The sequence below is a fragment of the Tetranychus urticae genome, chromosome 2 (genome assembly GCF_039701765.1).
Source record: "Tetranychus urticae isolate SD_2017Ah chromosome 2, NJAU_TeUrti_SD_1.0, whole genome shotgun sequence".
Lineage (NCBI taxonomy): Eukaryota > Metazoa > Arthropoda > Arachnida > Trombidiformes > Tetranychidae > Tetranychus > Tetranychus urticae.
The window spans coordinates 23,378,463-23,396,264 of record NC_142959.1 but is presented as its reverse complement, the minus strand read 5'-3'; the positions used below and the strand labels follow the sequence as shown (position 1 = coordinate 23,396,264).

The window sequence follows — 17,802 nt, the reverse complement described above, 5'->3', positions numbered from 1 at the left end:
TTATAAATACAAATCAGGAAAGCAAGATCAACTTCGAACTTTATAAAGAAAAATTAGCTTAAAAAGTGAAGAATAATCCATTGAAGTTCCTTAATTAATCCGAATTGTTTGAAATTTCATGGTGATAGCATTTCTGGTTTTTCTGGTTCAATTTAATCATTTACCCTTATCCTGGACCAGCTTTAACTGGAACCATTGGCTTGTTCGTTCTATCATTATGTAAATAATAGTTAATGAACTTTAAATTGTTTATCCCGAATTGCAATCTGATCCTCAATCCAGAAAAACCAGATTAAAAAAGCTGAATCTGATTAAAAAGAAAGAAGATTTGTTTTTTCAAATCACCCGGACGATATCGCTTAACTAAATTGAAATGGTTTGCACAAATAGATGTCATTAAATGGAAATCAAATCTCCGTCAATTCATAGATTCCAGATTCTAGTTATGAAATAAAGAGTCAGATAATGTTTAAATGCATAAAATTAAATTAAATTTGATATCGATGATTATTTACAATTTGCTTTACATTGTTAAATTACACAATAATATTAAGACGAAGCTACAATTAACAAGAAATAATGACGATAAATTATTTTGGGTTCATAATTAAATTAGGGAAGGGGATAGCATTGATGAATTATTTTTCAGGCATGAATTTGCGAATCGGTGGAATTTCACTTGCATATCCGAAAATATGGCCCATTCCTAAATAACCGGTCCTACTGAATTCATTATCAAGAATAGTTTGGAACTGTTGTGGTGATATTTGATTGAGCAAAGATGATCCATCGGTGATGTTTTTATGAACTGATAAATGGTTACGTGATTCTAGGTGATGTTGGGTTGAGTCGATGGACGGAGATCGATTAGAATCATCTACATAATATTGTCTGTGCATTCGATGATGTCGATGAGTGTGAGAAGTCTTCTTTCCTAATTTCCTTTGTCCAATTTTCTTGTCAGGTTTGGGTTCATCTTCAGCTGGGTAAGGATAGTCGGTGTATTTAGGAGCTTTCGGTGGTTCCATGTCTGGATGAAGATTATTGTCATACTCATCTACATACTTGACAATCTTTTCACGTCGGTAAGGTCGTTTTTTAGGTTCCTGGTCTTCTCTACTAACTGAACGCCAATTATTACTCAATGATTCTCGCTGATTGTAACTCTTTGTTGGCTTAGATTGATGGCGACGATGAACTATTGGATCTTTTGATGAGTAAAACGGCTTTCGATGTTCAGTTTTCATGATTGGTTCGTCTTCTCTGTGCTTATCGGGAATGTATCCTAAATTTTGTGGCATATCGTCATGATGATCATTATGTGGTGTAAAATAGGATGGGTCAGGGCCATGAGAATTGTCATCGTCATAATTTCTTTCATCGTTTTTTCTTCCAGGTGAACTGACACTGTCAAATGTTCTATCGTAAGAATCTTCCAATCGAGAATCCGATGGTGGCGGTGGTGGTGGTGGTGGAGGAGGAGGTGGAGGAGGACCTCCACTTGGGGGTCTTCTAGGTTGACGAGCAGGTCGATAGCGTTGATTTCTTTTGCCTCCATAATGATCTCTTGGGGGACCAGATTTGCCTACCTTAAAACCTTGCATGGCAAAATCGTAAGGAGTTTGGAATTTTTCTTCATCTTCATCATAATTCTGTTCCCTGTACTTTTTAGGTTGCTTTTCTTTTCGCTTTCGTTTTTCGCTCTGTTTGCGATGGTTTTCTTTAAAGTTATAATCTTCTAGAAAGAATCCGGAATCCTTTCGATTACCATTTTGGTGAGATGATCCTGAATCATGAGCCATTTTATGATCTCCGTTTTGTTTCGCCACTTCCTTTACAGCTGCTTTGTCAACTTCATCTGAAAAAGTTCAATAAAAAATGTATTAACTTGTCATGTTATTTTGTAAATTTAATAATTTAATGGACTTACGGTGTTCATGGTGGACTTTTTTCCCATGTTGCTCGGTGTGCTTCTTGTCACCTTCGTCTTTTTCTTTTTCAAGATGTGTCCCTTGATCCCAGCTCCAGCGTTTGACAAAACCATCACCACGATTCCATGATTTTTTCACATATTTATCATGATCCTTGTGAATCTTTTGATCTAAATGAGCGATTCCAGAAGCCTGATCTAGATCATGTTTAGATTTATCTGCTTTAGCTAATCCAACTTTCCCTTTATCAAGAAGAGAACCTTTCATAATACCATTGGAACGTCCTGAATCGGATTCATGTTTAACATGTAAATCTTCTTCAATCAGATCGTTGCCAATCTCACGGTAATGGTTATCATTTTCATCATATCCTTTTGGGCCATAAGAACGTTTAGTTTTACTTTTAGATGGATTCAAATCACTTGTTGTTACATGTTGAGGTTGCTGTTTAATATCTGGCGGTCCAGTCGGCTGAGGTAGAGATTGGGGTAGCACAAGCGTATCCGAGGTTGGTACTGGAGTAATCACTTGAGATGGTAGATCAACATTTTTCTGAATTTCACTGGCTGTTGAACAATGGATTAGGAAAATTGTAGAAACTAACAGTTTGGAAGTAAACTGTGATATCATTTTGATGGTTTACTGTTTGCTTTGCTGCTGGTTTCTGATGACAAACAGTACATTTCTGTTTACTTTTATACCATTTTATTTCCAATGGCCAACTCACTTATTTTTTCTGGTTAATCCTTCCATTGTTTGGGTTTATTTAAGGCTTGGTTTCCACTTTAACCGAGTGACATGTTTTTAATTTGATTGATTAAATTAATCGACAATTTATCTCAATTGTTTCATTATATCAAGTTTGTTTAAAATTGTATTCTCATTTGAATTTTCATTATCAAGTTCAACTTTGTTTACTATTGACCGTTTAAATTTACGTCTTTTTGTAACTTATTATATCCTTTATTTTGTGTTACTGGTTCACATCAACAGTTTATTAAAGTGCAACAATTCAAAGAAAGTTAATTATCATGTGAATATTGGCAGATACTAATGAACAATAGCCAATTCAACTTAATTTGATGTTTATTTCATGTACACTTAACTAATTTGGTTTGTAGTTTCCTAGGAAAACAATTTGACCTAACTAATTGTTTCATTCATCATCTTAATTGAAAGAGAGCCTTAATTAACCTGATCCAGGCTTGAATCAAGATTCACTGAAGTGATAAGTTCAGCTTATTATAAAATGCGTTTTATTTTTTTCCTGTTCGGATTAATAACTCGAGAATCCCTGATGTTAATACAAGAAATGTTTCAATTTTCACGATTTCATGAGATGTTGAGATGATTTAACGGGGCAAATAAGATTATTGATGAAGGCATGTACGATTTTTAAGGAAAATTAAGATCTGGATTAAATTGAATCAAGAAAATTTCAAAAGCAATTTTAAACACAATTGATGAAAAATAATAAAATATAATAGCTTAACAGCGCCGTCTATTGGTGCAATAAACAAGGCGAGGCTCAATCATTTTTCCCTATTTTGTTTTTGTTATGTAAGTGCTTTCATCAAATCATTTCACTAATATTAATCCATTCTTTTTATTTCTGACATTATTTGAATTTTAAAAACAACGAGTCAATTAGTTAAAGGTTAAAATGCTGATCCAAGTCAAAGAATTCCATGGCAATGAGAAGCCTCTTCAGGTAAGTTTGATTATTTTTGCATCTGTTGGTAATTTTTCAACTTGCCTAACATTAATCTTTCAATAATTCTCGTCCTTTCTCATTTAAAAGGTTCCCTCAGATGCGAGTATTCTTCGGTTAAAGGAAGAGATTTCAAAAGTATTCCAATTGCCTGTCCATAATCAAAGACTGATGTATAAAGGGAAAACTTTAGCAAGTAAGTTGATCTCTCTAAATTCATTACCATCCGTTGAGTAAATATTTCAATCAGGTGTCACATGTCAGTTGTTCATCTAAAGGTTCCGCTGTAATTGGAAATTACAAATGATTTGATTTTAGTCATACAATGAATTCACACAACCATATACCAGAATATAAATCTGACAATTCTCGGTTTGATGTCATACCATACTTACACACCTTGCACATTTCATTGTAAGCTAATTATTTTTTTATTTTCCTTATTTCCTTTAGATGATAAAACTCTGTTGGATTATAATTTTGAAGAGGGTAGCAAGGTCAATCTATTCAAAGTTTTCGAAGGCGCATCGGAGAATCAGCCTCCCGGCTTCTGGAGTGATTTAAGCACTTTCCTTCGAGGATACTATGATGGTGAAGATGTCAATAAAATAATTGAGCATATGAAAAAAGATATGTCAGCTAATGTAGATAGTTTAAATTTGGAGGATATTGAAAAAATAGCTTGTGAAAAATTGAGCTTACCCAAAGATTAAAAAATATATATCTCAAATAATTATGTTTATATGATTCCCTTTAATAAATCTTCACCTTTTAGCCATTTATTAACTCTATCAATCATGTTGATTATTTTACTCACTGAACAATAAAACTTCAATTTATATGAACTATGACTATGAAATATTGTGAAATATCCAAGTTCTTCTAAAATTTCATTTTTGACTCAATTCTTCAGTTCTCCAATCATGCTAAGTATTGAAAGAATTTTTGTTCGTCACACTAAAAGTGAAACAACAACCGACGTTAAGCCATCGATTGGTCGCATTCGAGCAATCTTGGGTCATTGGGGGATAATTTTATTCATAAGTCTTCTCCTGATCTCTCAGTACATTCGTTATTATACACTAAGGACTGGTCATTGTGATTTCGATGGATGTTTATCATTGGATTCGGTTGACAAAAATGCATCATTCTGTTCATTCTGTAAAATAGTCTGGTTTGATCAATTCATAATTGACTCTGATACCAGAGTTGGAGTTAGATTGGAAAATTTGAAAACCTTTCTCTTCATTTTATATATCAACCTGGCCAGTTACCTATTCATGTCTCTCGGATCTTACTTTATGAATTCATATTTCCTCATAATCTACCTAATTGCTCAAGCCTTTTGCCTTCTCGTTTTCACCATTAAAATAATGTTTGTGTTTATCGTGGAATCTTCAATAATTACTCGCTTCATTTTATGTCCATCTTGGAATTGCTCTCTTCTCTGGTTGGTTATTTATGCAGCCAGTATATATTTTATAGTGAAGAGTGCTTATCTTTTAGCTGAATTTAAACCTTTGGCTGAGTTTAGTTTCGCTAAAGATCTTTTAATATCTCTCGGCAGTATTGATAAACACTGGACAACGACCCTAACTGAAGAAAAGATTGAGGGTCAAGGCACTAAAAAGGAGGACGCAACAGAAATCATTGGAAATGATCAGAATGAAGTATTAGAGTCACCAAAATCAGACCAAGTTTTACAATAACATGGTTTTAGAAAGGACAAAAATGGATGATTTGTGGGGTCAATTAATAATCCAAAACTGCCACTTAATTGTATTTTATCTTGTATCTTCTACTTTTAAAGATCAGCTGTTCAACTCAGTTTGTGAACCATTTTTGATTAACTGTATTTTCCTGCTAAATCGTTTTCCTCCTTGTTTTTAATCATCTCTGCCCTTTCCTCTTCATTTAATTTTTTTTATATTAATATAAAGATCAACAAATCAATTGTGTTTCAAGATTTGGACTCGAATTTCAAATGAATTCATATACAGTTTAAAATTGTTTCACAACTCAGTTCAGCTGTGATTCATCCAATTTTTAATGGAGATTTCAGCTGAAAAGAGAAGGATAATCTTATCAATCAATGATATGGAAAACTGATTATGAGTAAGTATAGTTTCCTTTTGTATTTCTCAATCTGAAATAGTTGTTATAATACGTTTCATGTATTTCTCCTTCTAGTACATTGTTACGAAAAAATTCTGGCTGTTAATCGTTTGAATAACTCATTTATTTCCTGACCTTTTGTTTTTTGATTTAAGTGTGCCTATCTATGGTTAGTGAGATAGGATACCTAGTGAATAAAAAATGGAGCAAACATCTCGGGAAATCGATGTGAATAATGAGAGTAAAGAAAACCAAGAAAGTGATGAACTACCTGCCACAAACAACGAATTATTTAAATTCCTGAAATTTCCTGCAATAAAACCTGATTCACCTATTCCAATCCAGCCTTTCCTCGATGCCTGTCGAAGCTTAATCGATTTTGTAACCATTTTAGGACCAGTATTTATTCCAGTTAGATCAGACATTGGAGGAAATGTTGACAAATTGACCAAAATTTTAAACACCGATCCATCTAGGTTTACTACTCTAAATTCAATCATCGAATCAGAAATCGGTTTGTCCAGTGTTAAACAAATCGGAACTGATGCACTCTTATGGCTAACTCGAGCCTTGCAATACATGAATATGTTTCTATCTCTATTGGTCGATGATTACAATAGTGATCACAATGGTGAACTATCAAATGATTTAACCAAACATTTTACTCTCGCATACGATTCCACCTTGAGGAAACATCACAATTGGATTGTTCAGAATGTGGTTCATCTTAGCCTCAAAGCAGCACCATCTCGAAACACCATTATTAATCTTCTTTCGCCTGAAATCAATTCGTCTGCTGGTATAGACAAAGAGAAAGAAAAATGCCTTTATCAGGAAATGAACGATTACAGAGAACTAGTTGAAATAAATATTAACTCTATCCATCAACTATATGATAGGTTAAGCATTGAATATTGAATAATTCCTGATCATGTTTACTAGGAACGTCAAAATTTTAATTAATACACTTCTTTTTCGTGTATACATCCCATGTATGAAATTTTAATTATACACTGTCTTATTTTTGTTTTGGATTAAATGTCCCTTAAGTTGAAGACGTAAAGTGATTCTTATAATAATCCTAAACTTCGTGTATATACACTTAGAGAGTGATTAAAGCAATAAGTTAACTTATGTTTCATGTTAACCCGAATCGGCAGAGAAAATGTGAAATTCCATTCACCATATCAATGAAATTCACAAAAAGCCGGTCGTTTTATAACAATTCATGAAAGTCGTGAAAGTGGCCCATTTAACTGGTTACCAGAGTACAAGAATATTAAAATAGATGCTTAAAAACAATTTAATTTATTCAATATTATTAAATGTGTTGATTAGATAAATAATGGATTATTAATGAGATGAATACACAAGATATAAATATTTTCCTATCATTATAATTATGAAATGAATTGGTTAGGAATGGATAAAAGAAATCTGAAGGCAATTGAAATCGGAAAATTGGTGGAGGTGCAAATTTAGTCTCAATTGGGAAAGTTAAATCAATGTAGTTGACTGTTAAGGAGAGTTCAATCAGAAAATTGTTATTTTTGTGTCGGCAAAGAAGGGAATGACATCGAAGACGAAAGTCAACTGGTTTATTGAATCTTTTAACCGCACTGATGATTTTTGCCTGAGATTGAGATTCTTGGCCCACTAAGGCATAATAGATATCAAGGGAAAAGCCGGTCACCAAGGCTGGACATCTTTCATCAGCAGTTAATCTGGGAACAGAATCTGATTGAAGTATTTGAGGTTCATCGTCGACTAAAATTGGAATCCAATCAGATGGATTAGAAATGTTTGGATTCCCAAACATGGCAACATAAGTCAAATCCTTATTTACGCCATCAAGCAAGTCCATAATTTCTCGTTGAATTGATTGGCACATTTTATTTTCCACTAAAAAACGAGATGTATTCAACATACAGCCTGTTCTGTAATTAGAGCCAAATCTAACAGTTTGCTGGATCATTGGGTTAACCGTGCACTGTCCATTGCCCTGAGAAAGTGACGGTATTCTGTAGTGATTAATTTCACTTGAGCTGTTGTTTGATAAAGATGAATTACGGAATAAAATTGGTTTCCCAAAAATGTAACCTTTATTCCCACTGAATTCATGGGAAGGAAATGTCTTATTAACCAGATAATTTTCATTTGGCTTGAAGTTAACATTGAATGTTTGCTTGATTGGTAAGTTTTCAGTTAACTCTGTAAATCCAAAAGATAACCGAATCAAGTCGATACCATCTTTTGGGTCGTAATAAAATGTATAATTAACCACATTTACGACACCTTCACAAATCTTTGCTTGCAATTTTGTATTTTGAACCAATCTAGTAGCATTGAGGTTGGAATCTTTATCAGGCCAATGAATAGCAATACATTCATTGAGATACATGCAATTAGGTATGGATAATGTGACCATTTTACTCTGGACATTCCGAGCATCTGCTGTTTGACTTTGCTTATTAGTTGAGGTTGATGTCTTGGTTGTTGTGGGCAGCTTCACGGATTGTTTTTCTGATGAAGTGTATTCAATTTGATAATAAGTCCTGGTTTCTGGTTCCATTGGTTTTGATGAACCCATTTTGCTGATGTAAATGTTTTCATAATAAATGGATGCTCCTAAAAACTGGTTGGAAATGCATTCCTGTTGGTAATCTTTAATGTCTCTTACACACGAATGAGATGAGTCTTTGAGGAATAAAATTGGTCTCAAAGTATCACAAAATCCTTGTGATACCAACAAGCTTCCAGGTAATCTGAATATATCGTTAATTTCAACTCCACGAGAAGTTATCGAAGTGGCAACAATTGGGTCTCCATATCGAAAACCTTTACCATGAGTTGATGTAAAGATTTCATCTTCTTCTTCATGTGAATGAGACCAAGAAAAGGTTGATGTTAAGGCTGATGCAGAAGATGTTATGATTTTACGATATTCTTGAACATTTGTCACAGACTTTCGATCTGGATATGTTTTGATGTTTTTCACATTATCATTAAAAACGCAGAATAAACTTGAGCTCGATTCCTTCACTAAAATTGACCTTCTTGTATTGTTTTGATACACGGGATACTCTTTGAAGCAATATTGATCCAATTGTTTTGAATGTTTGACAGATTCACAATAAGCAAACATTACTCTCTCCTCATCGTTGCAATCTTCATCACAACAGCAATTCAAGTCACAAAATCCAGCTTTCAGATCGCAAGAACAATAATCATACCTTGAGTCAAACGGCACTTGACTCAATTGATATTGGTTACGATTATTAGCGACTCTATCAGCCTCTGGTTTTGATTTAGATTCATTCATTGAAGGATAAGTGACACTTTCATTGTTCATAGTAATGTTTACTTCTTCAATTGATGAGTTGGCCACGGAAGTTAAATTTTGTCCCAATGTTGAATTATCTTGACCACCAACCCAATAGAGTCCAATAAGAGACAAAGAAAATATAAACTGAAGGATTGTTGGTAATGATTTCATCTCTCTGCTGGTGCTTATTCAATCAGCTTAGTTCAACACCAAATCTATCAAAATTTTTAACAATCAAATATAAATCGAGTAAAATTGTTCCTTTACTTTCCGTTTGGACTCTAAAGCGATCACAATTGTTATAAATTATTTCAGAGTTTCGTAAAATTAAACTTGATCCGGTAAAAAAGGAGTGAATACGATCAGTTATGCCTCCAATAGGTTTCCAAGTATAACATCTAAGTCTATGGTAGCCTGGAGTAGATGGAAGGTGGATAAAACCGTAAGAAACAAACGAAATACGCCCAAATGAATCTTCTTTGAAAACTTGAAACTCGAATCGAGGCCAATTCTGTATACCATTTGTTACAAAATGAACGTCAATAGGATGAGACCAGTAGCAGCGAGAATCTATCGATGAAAAATCCACTTGAGTATCACCTGAGCTATTGCCTTCAATTAATTGCCAGTTAGGACCATAAGTAATCTTCCATTTGGCAAATAGACCAGTTTCACCATTGAAATCATCATCAGTGCCAATTATGGAACCAAAACAATGCACTTCAGCCATCTAAAATGACGATTAAAACACAAGAAATTTGTAGTTTGGTTGATTTTGCAAGCAGAAGACAATTTCCCTCCTTCAGTTAACTTGTAAACACAAATATTCATTGTTCACGGTATAATGATGCACTTTTTAAAATAAAGAAATCATTGCTGTTCTAATGATCTAGTATTTAGTTCAATTGATTCACTAATAAAAACAATAATTTCTAACTATTACAATTAATTCACAAGCAAAAAAGAATTAAAATATAAGATGAAAACGGTTAAAAAACGGTTAAAGAAGTGGTTAAATGATCTTAGTTACGCGTCTCCATGTAACAAGATCAAAACAAATCTTTGGGTTCAAAACAAATCAAGCCCAGTGAGTAAACCCATTATAATGTTTGTGTATAAAAGCTAAAATAAAACTCAAGATCAAGCTAAAGATCAAGAAAACAATTCATGTCGATTAAGATGCCAATTGTTGATTAAATTTCAACAATAATTAGCTAGTTTCGAATCGAACTATAACTCCATTAGCTTAGGTTAGACTCGAAACAATGACTTCCATGTGAGAAGCAGCTTGTTAACCGGATAATTATGATTTAAATAATTAGTATCAAGCTTTTATTTTAATTTATTTTTATTATTGATGGCAATCTGACCATTGGAAGTGGATGTGGTCAAGGCAACGTGAAAAATACGACAAAAAGGTAAGGCAAAAAGCTGGTTACAGGTTTAAGTGTCTGAGATATTTATGTTTATTTTTGTTTAGTAAAGTAGCAGATAAGACTTGCGATTTGGATCTTCTCGTTTTAGGTTGATTAACCATGTTTGTTGACTACTCAATATAAGAAGCAACATTAGATTAAAAAGCTTGTCCTTCAGCAGAAGCTTCACGGCCAGCATTTTCGATCATTGTTTCTCTCAATGCCTTGGCCCATCGAGTAACCATTATAGCGGCTTTATCGGCAGCCTGTCGAACCATCATATCAACTTGACGAGCATTCATACCAGCTGATGGGGCCATTTGATTTGCATGGGCTGCATGAGCTGCTTGAGCTGCTTGGGCTGATTGAGCTGCAACAGCTCGAGCCTGTTGAGCTTGACCATCTTCAAGAAGTTAGGGAAAGAAAGCAGATAATCAGATTTTAATTTGAGTTCCATTCGGTTTTAAAATGATAAAATGGAGACATTTTGTCTTGAATTATAATTTTGACTTACATTCTTGATTAGCGGCATGAAGGCTTCTTGCTGCGTATTCATTTTGAGCAGGGAGTCGTCTGGTGTTGTAAAGGCCGGTTAAAGTTTCTTGAGCGCTGACCTGTTGATTGACAAAACATTATGGATATTAGAGCTAATGTGATTGGGATCACAATTTAACCAGATCTTACCATTGCTGCAATAAGAACAATTAAACTGATCACAAAAAATGACTTCATTGTTGAGTTGGTTTTAGTTTTATCCGTTTTGAACAAATTAACGTGGTAAATCAACAAATTGGGAACGACTTGGTTAATCAATGGATCTGGGAATCATAGTTTTCTCGATTTATATAAGCTAGTACAAAATGGTTGAACAGCAGGATAAAATTACAATTAATGCTGAATTATTGCTACAAAATATCGAAAATTAACTATAAATCAAATCATTCATGATTCACATTATTGTATCATTGATTACTTCCTTGAAGTTTGCATACAAACCACAAATTGTAAAGGTTGGTTACATTAAGTATGATCAATTTTTGCTTTCATTATCAGTAATAATTACTGACTTTATGATTGACATCTTCAGCCGATATTTCACATGATACATCAGCTTAATTAGATTCTTGGATAACTAATATTTAGAGGTTTGCTTGAGAATCGGGATATTACTGCAGCTATGAGGAGATTTGACTTTAGTTTCTTTGGGTTGTTGCTAAAAAACTTGAGACACTTCTGCAAAATTTAAACAAATTGAACGGATGGGCGAAAACGGGTAAAAATGAACTCCATTCAAATCTAGACTCTGTTTATTTGTAGAGACACGAAAACTGAGTCCATTTGTGCAATTTAAAAGTTTCTCTTATCCACAGTTTTCGAGGAAATCAAATTCAAAGATATAACTTTGAACATAAATATTTCGAGAATGACATCTTCTACAATCATTATTCTTTCGCCAAAATAAGTCTCCAATAGTTAGTAATTCAATGCAATCAAATAACTTTAAATGAGCCCATTTGGGTAACGATATTTAAGTTATAAATGCATAAGAAACAACTTTTTCAACAAACAAAACTCATATTAATGCATATCTTTGAAAATAAACCAATTTTCTGGTTAAACTTGCAAATGAAAAACAAAAAGTAACGCCAAAGGCTCGAACATTTGGGTTATAAGTTGAGACTTAGTAGGTTTTGTAGGCAATTAAAAGTTGAATCCATTGGTGCTACTAAATAGTTCATCCGATGAACAGTTTTCTAGAAAATCGAGGTCGAATTTGAAACTTTGATCGCATTTTCTTCAGCTATGGAAGCAGATTTTTTCCCTAAACTTATCTTACTAATATTTATTTTGATGATGAACCAGAAAATGATCTTATTTCGAGAAATAAAATTTCCTTGTTTCTGTAAAACAGTTAAGTTCGATTTTTATCTAAACCGACGCCATTCCATAAGCGTAAGAGTTAGCGAGCTGAAACTTTTGCTTCGTCCATGAAAATCGTATGTACACAGCCATAGCCAAACATATTTTTCAATGCATCAACAGTTCTCTTGATTTTGGCCTTTGAACTGAGATATTCTAACTTCGATATGTCGTGAATGACATAACCTACAGACATCATTCTAGTTCGAACTTTAGATTTTATTATGGGCTATAATATACTGAAAAGTTGAATCGTTCAAGATATTACAAAAAAAGTTATAGCATTGTATTGCTTATGCTGTCAGTTGATTTATAAAGTAGAATGATTATTCAAACACAAATCTTTGTTAGAAGGATATCCATTATTAAATGGTTTAATTAAGATTTTTACAGGTATCATGTTATAGTCCATTTTGCAAACTAATATTTGGTCGAAAAATGATGTCTGTAGGTTATGCCATTCACGACATATCGAGGCTCGAATATTTCAGTTCAAAGGCTAAAATTAAGAGAACCGTTGATGTATTCAAAAATATGTTTGGCTATGGCTGTGTACATACAATTTTTATGGACGAAGCAAAAGTTTCAGCTCGCTAACTCTTACGCTTATGGAATGGCGTCGGTTTAGATAAAAATCGAACTTGACTGTTTTACAGAAACAGGGAAATCTTATTTCTCGAAATAAGATCATTTTCTGGTTCATCATCAAAATAAACTTTAGGAAAATAAGTTTCGTGAAAAAATCTGCTTCCATAGCTGAAGAAAATGCGATCAAAGTTTCAACTTCGACCTCGATTTTCTAGAAAACTGTTCACCGGATGAACTATTTATAAGCACCAATGGACTCAGCTTTTAATTCCCTACAAAACCTACTAAGTCTCAACTTATAACCCAAATGTTCGAGCCTTTGGCGTTACTTTTTGTTTTTCATTTGCAAGTTTAACCAGAAAATTGGTTTATTTACCAAGATATGCATTAATATGAGTTTTGTTTGTTGAAAAAGTTGTTTCTTGTGCATTTATAACTTAAATATCGTTACCCAAATGGGCTAATTGAAAGTTATTTGATTGCATTGAATTACTAATTAGCGGAGAATTATTTCAGCGAAAGAATTATGATTGTAGAAGATGTCATTCTCGAAATATCGAGCTTCAAAGTTTTAGGTCCAATGTCCGAAATCAAGAGAACGGTTGATAAATTGAATAAAGTAATCAATGCATGGGGTGAGAAAACAGTTTTTTATGGACGAAGCATAAGTTTCAGCGCGATAACTTTCACGCTCATGGAATGTGATCGGTTTAGATAAAAATCGAACTTGACTGTTTTACAGAAACAAGGAAATTTTATTCCTCAAAATTAGATGATTTTCTGGTTTATTATTAAAAGATACATCAGTAAGGTAAGTTTCCTGAAAAAATCTGCTTCCATAGCTGGAGAAAAGTCGATCGAAGTTTCAACTTTATCCTCGATTTCCTTGAAATCTATCTATCGGATGAATTTTTTATTAGCACCAATGCACTCAGTTTACATATCTCTACAAACTCACAGAGTATAAAGCTGCATTCAATTCATTTCTACCCGTTTTTGTCCATTTGTTTCAATTTTTGACGATTTGTGCAGAAATGTAGCAATTTTTAGCAAAGAAACTAAAGTCAAATCTATAATACTTATAGTTACATTAATATCCTTATTCTCAACCGAATCTCATTTTTGCCAAATTATCGGCATTGGTTATCTAACTTGTAAGTAAATAATTAAGCTGATATTTCATGTGAAAAAACAACAAATCCTAAACAATCGAGCCCATCTACTATCTTAGCTGTTAGATCTTGTTAAAAACTTGAAGTAATGACCATAGAAATATTTTCATATTTACTTCACTTTATTTTAGGTAAATACTATTTTTTTGATAATACATTGTATAATTTAGTGAATCATTAAAAATGATGATATGTTAACATAGGTGTGAAATAACCAGCAAATTTCAACGTTTATTGCAGTTGAAAATAATCTAAAGATGAATTTCCCGATCTCGTCAACTTATTTCGTTACACCTGTGAATAAAAAAATGAAAAGTAAGTTAATTTTTGATCATTCAAAATTGAGAGTTATTGATAGATGATTTAATATTAAAATATTTTTTACCTAAAAGTGAAAGAAGTATCTTGATTGAATTATCTACCGTCTTAATAACGTCTTTAGCTTCACCAATTTTAGGATTGACTTCAACAAAATCAATACATCTTATTGCATTAGTCGCAGAAACGGTTTTAGCCAAAGTTAAAGCTTCATCCAGAGTCAATCCACCGGGAACTGGAGTTCCTGTTGATGGAGCATAACAAGGATCCAGAGAATCAGCATCAAAGCTCACATGGAGAGGTTTATTAGCAGATGGTTTCAGAATGTCCAATGCTCTTGAAGTTGTCTCGCTGATGCCAAGTTTATCAACATCACCCATGGTAAAATATTTGATTTGAAGACTGTCAAGCAAATGACGTTCAGGAGGATCCAGATCACGAAGTCCAATATAACAAAGAGATGAACAGTCAAGATTTGGAGGGATGGAATGAAAAAGAGATGTCAAATCGGGTGAATTTTCAATTTCACTTTGGATTCCCTGGATAAAAAAGGACAACACCATTCCATGAATATTTCCACTATTTGTCGTTTTCTCTGTGTTTACATCTCCATGAGCATCTATCCAGAGGACTGAAAATTTTGGGTTAAATTTAATATGGCCAAAAAGACTTCCAATCGCTATGATATGAAACAAAAAAAGATTTAGTAAGCAAGCAGAAACAATAAATACATCAAAATTAGGTAAAGCTTTCAAAGCTTGAATGGGCTTACATTATTGATTAATCAAGCACAATTATTCTAATTGTCACATGGTAATTACCTAGAGTATGATCTCCTCCAATATTGAGACAGATTCTATCATCTTTTAAACACTGGTGAACCTTTTCACTAAGCAGTTTACTGAAATCAGCAACCAGTTGGACATTTTTAAGTTTACTGTTGATCAATTTTTCTGGTAATTTGGCTGGTGACGTTGAGGTTGAAAGATCACTTTGATTTTCCAAGACATCTTTAACATTTATATCACCATAATCTTTATAATCCAAATGTAGATCGTCAAATTTTTGAATTAAACCATTTTCTCGGAAGGCTTTGGGTCCATATTGAACACCATCTCTAGGCTGTCCTTTGTCAAAACAACTACCAACCAGTCCAATCTTTTTATTCAATTGTTGAGATATAGATGTCGATAGCAATCGGGTTAATGTTTTGGTTGCCATTTGTTGTCACAAAACGTTAATTTAACATGAAAATCAAAGATAATTAAATTAAAACAATTGAATAACCAAAAAAGGAATGATGAAACAAATTGAAATTATGTTATAAATACAATTTACATTCAATAAATATACAAGAGCAACATTTTAACTTGGCAGTGATTCTGGTTAATGTTTCATCTTTTGTAGATAATTGCTGACATTTCATATCAAACACTTGAAATTGATTCCCGTTATACTTTTACTCATAGCGAAAAATCAATTGAAAGATAAAACCAGAAGCACTAATCAGCCGAGGATCAAGCGACAAATACTGATAATCGTTTCTCAAACTCATACAGACGCGGATGGATTAAACATTGTCAACAATAATCAAAATTGAGTTGAATTGAATCTTGCATGTTGACTGATGGCGGAAAAACTGAGTAAAGGCTCGATTCAATTGAAATTGTAAACATAACCTTGAAATTTCTTGTTCTTAAAGTTGAAATTATATTCATTTTGGAGGCTGTTTCATGATAACAATCATTAATCATGAAAATAGATGAAGGAAAAACCTTGATAATTTTACTATTTCTGGTTTACTTTCAGAGATTTTTTTGCATCTTGTTTCTTTCGCTTTTAAACCAAACATTTGATTTATCTGTTCATTCGTAATCATTATAAGCCCTTGAGAGAATCAGATTGAAATATTATGACTTTATTTCATCTTTATGTTTATCAATTTATTCATAATCTCTAGGATAAGCTACCCATAATGTTAATAGACGGATCACTGTAAGAAGTGCTGATTCTAACAATAAACTTCGGTTAATATCAAAGTCCAAAAGGTGATTTAATAGAGTGTCATGTTTAAATTGTGAAACATTTTACCCAATTGAGTGAATCTTTGTATCATTTCTTTGTCTCATGTCTTCTCAGGATCAATCTTCATGTAAAACAAATGCTTTTACATCATTTATACAAACCTTTTACTTGTTCATTTTTGATTTCATGTGTGTCACCTTGTCACTCTATCCATCAGTACAATAAAGCTTCAATTAATGACAGTTCTATACAATAGCAATTCATGTTGTGGTAAGCAATTGAATCAGATGAGCAAATAGTAGAATCTTTATCATTGATATTATCAGTATTTTTACCAGCTGATGAACTCGTCAATGGAAACGTCATTGATGCCTAACAATTATAAGTTAGTGTCAATAGAAATGTTTATATGAATTGTTATTAGCTAAATTTTGAAGAAAATAAGGAAAGCAAATACAGATGAAGAGATAATAAAAGGTTAATAAATAAATATATGTCATGAAAATTTGCGATTATATATTTAAGAAGACGATTCTGTCTAGAAACAGACTAATTTTAATTATTTACTAAAAACTAATTGTCAGACATTCTCAGGTGCACTGTGAGAGACAGACATTAAACAAGTGTTATGCTAATGTGGAATGATATGTTTATATTGAAAGTGTTTATACGGTGAGAATATCATTGAAATATCGATACTAATGATAAATAATGGTGTAGAGATTTGAATTTTAATATATTCAGTGGAATAGAAATTTCATTTAAACGTAATTTTGATGAAATACACCTGGATGTACTTACCTTGGATGTTTTTGTAACTGTTGCCCTAATTGCTGAGAAATCAGCTGATTGGTTAATTTAATGGACACCATTAATACTCTCACATAATTGGCTACACAAACAAGAATCAAGTCAGAAGACCAAAACTGATTAATTAAATTTAATCTGGTAAGTTGAAAGGCCATTGGAAATTCAAAGTTATGCTTGTACTGACATCTGTTAGTTCATATTAAAACTACACTCTAAAAGTGATTGTAATGTTTGCCTCTTGTCTCAGGCTAATGTATAGTTAATTGCTTACAATCTGTCTCAGTTTTAATCATTTAAAATCATATTAAAGACAATAAAGCCGAGAGAAACGGCTGAATACATCGCCGAGATCTTAAAATGCTTATATTTCTCTTGAAGATGTTCAACGAGTTTATTAGAGGTAAAGTATCACTCCCAGAGTTAGACGTTTCTGAGGCAATGGTCCAATCTACATGACACAAGCAAAGTAAAT

General features: G+C 32.9%; 7 protein-coding genes across 9 annotated transcripts; 2 read left to right on the top strand and 5 right to left on the bottom strand.

Moving 5' to 3' along the window:
• Nucleotides 1-468: 468 nt before the first annotated feature.
• Nucleotides 469-2,590, bottom strand: LOC107367481 (uncharacterized). The gene is made up of 2 exons (XM_015935181.3): nucleotides 1,931-2,590; nucleotides 469-1,858 (listed from the first exon to the last, which is right to left on the bottom strand). Exons 1-2 carry the CDS (start codon nucleotides 2,559-2,561, stop codon nucleotides 639-641), a joined length of 1,851 nt encoding a protein of 616 aa, XP_015790667.2. The 5' UTR covers nucleotides 2,562-2,590; the 3' UTR covers nucleotides 469-638.
• An 894-nt stretch (nucleotides 2,591-3,484) lies between these two features.
• On the top strand, nucleotides 3,485-6,812 carry LOC107367485 (uncharacterized). Of its 2 annotated transcripts, none has more exons than XM_089267306.1 (4): nucleotides 3,485-3,642; nucleotides 3,733-3,838; nucleotides 4,096-5,757; nucleotides 5,913-6,812. In XM_089267306.1, the coding sequence occupies exons 1-3, from the start codon at nucleotides 3,595-3,597 to the stop codon at nucleotides 4,353-4,355; spliced, it is 414 nt and encodes a 137-aa protein (XP_089123432.1). In that variant the 5' UTR covers nucleotides 3,485-3,594; the 3' UTR covers nucleotides 4,356-5,757; nucleotides 5,913-6,812. The 2 variants fall into 2 exon arrangements, with proteins under 2 accessions (XP_089123432.1, XP_015790671.1); XM_015935185.3 differs by having other exon boundaries at nucleotides 5,833-6,812.
• LOC107367482 (glycolipid transfer protein) lies at nucleotides 5,474-6,812 on the top strand. Of its 2 annotated transcripts, none has more exons than XM_015935183.3 (2): nucleotides 5,474-5,757; nucleotides 5,913-6,812. In XM_015935183.3, exon 2 carries the CDS (start codon nucleotides 5,959-5,961, stop codon nucleotides 6,673-6,675), a length of 717 nt encoding a protein of 238 aa, XP_015790669.2. In that variant the 5' UTR covers nucleotides 5,474-5,757; nucleotides 5,913-5,958; the 3' UTR covers nucleotides 6,676-6,812. The 2 variants fall into 2 exon arrangements, with proteins under 2 accessions (XP_015790669.2, XP_015790668.2); XM_015935182.3 differs by having other exon boundaries at nucleotides 5,833-6,812.
• A 237-nt stretch (nucleotides 6,813-7,049) lies between these two features.
• Nucleotides 7,050-9,253, bottom strand: tctn (tectonic). The gene has a single exon (XM_015935189.3). The coding sequence runs from the start codon at nucleotides 9,251-9,253 to the stop codon at nucleotides 7,079-7,081; it is 2,175 nt and encodes a 724-aa protein (XP_015790675.2). The 3' UTR covers nucleotides 7,050-7,078.
• Nucleotides 9,254-9,275: 22 nt separating this feature from the next.
• B9d2 (B9 domain-containing protein 2) lies at nucleotides 9,276-9,812 on the bottom strand. The gene has a single exon (XM_089267305.1). It carries the CDS (start codon nucleotides 9,810-9,812, stop codon nucleotides 9,276-9,278), a length of 537 nt encoding a protein of 178 aa, XP_089123431.1.
• A 600-nt stretch (nucleotides 9,813-10,412) lies between these two features.
• Nucleotides 10,413-11,301, bottom strand: LOC107367425 (uncharacterized). The gene is made up of 3 exons (XM_015935127.3): nucleotides 11,182-11,301; nucleotides 11,012-11,111; nucleotides 10,413-10,900 (listed from the first exon to the last, which is right to left on the bottom strand). The coding sequence occupies exons 1-3, from the start codon at nucleotides 11,227-11,229 to the stop codon at nucleotides 10,656-10,658; spliced, it is 393 nt and encodes a 130-aa protein (XP_015790613.1). The 5' UTR covers nucleotides 11,230-11,301; the 3' UTR covers nucleotides 10,413-10,655.
• Nucleotides 11,302-14,280: 2,979 nt separating this feature from the next.
• On the bottom strand, nucleotides 14,281-15,877 carry arg (arginase). Its single transcript, XM_015935323.3, has 3 exons — nucleotides 15,317-15,877; nucleotides 14,563-15,174; nucleotides 14,281-14,471 (listed from the first exon to the last, which is right to left on the bottom strand). Exons 1-3 carry the CDS (start codon nucleotides 15,714-15,716, stop codon nucleotides 14,458-14,460), a joined length of 1,026 nt encoding a protein of 341 aa, XP_015790809.1. The 5' UTR covers nucleotides 15,717-15,877; the 3' UTR covers nucleotides 14,281-14,457.
• Nucleotides 15,878-17,802: the final 1,925 nt, after the last annotated feature.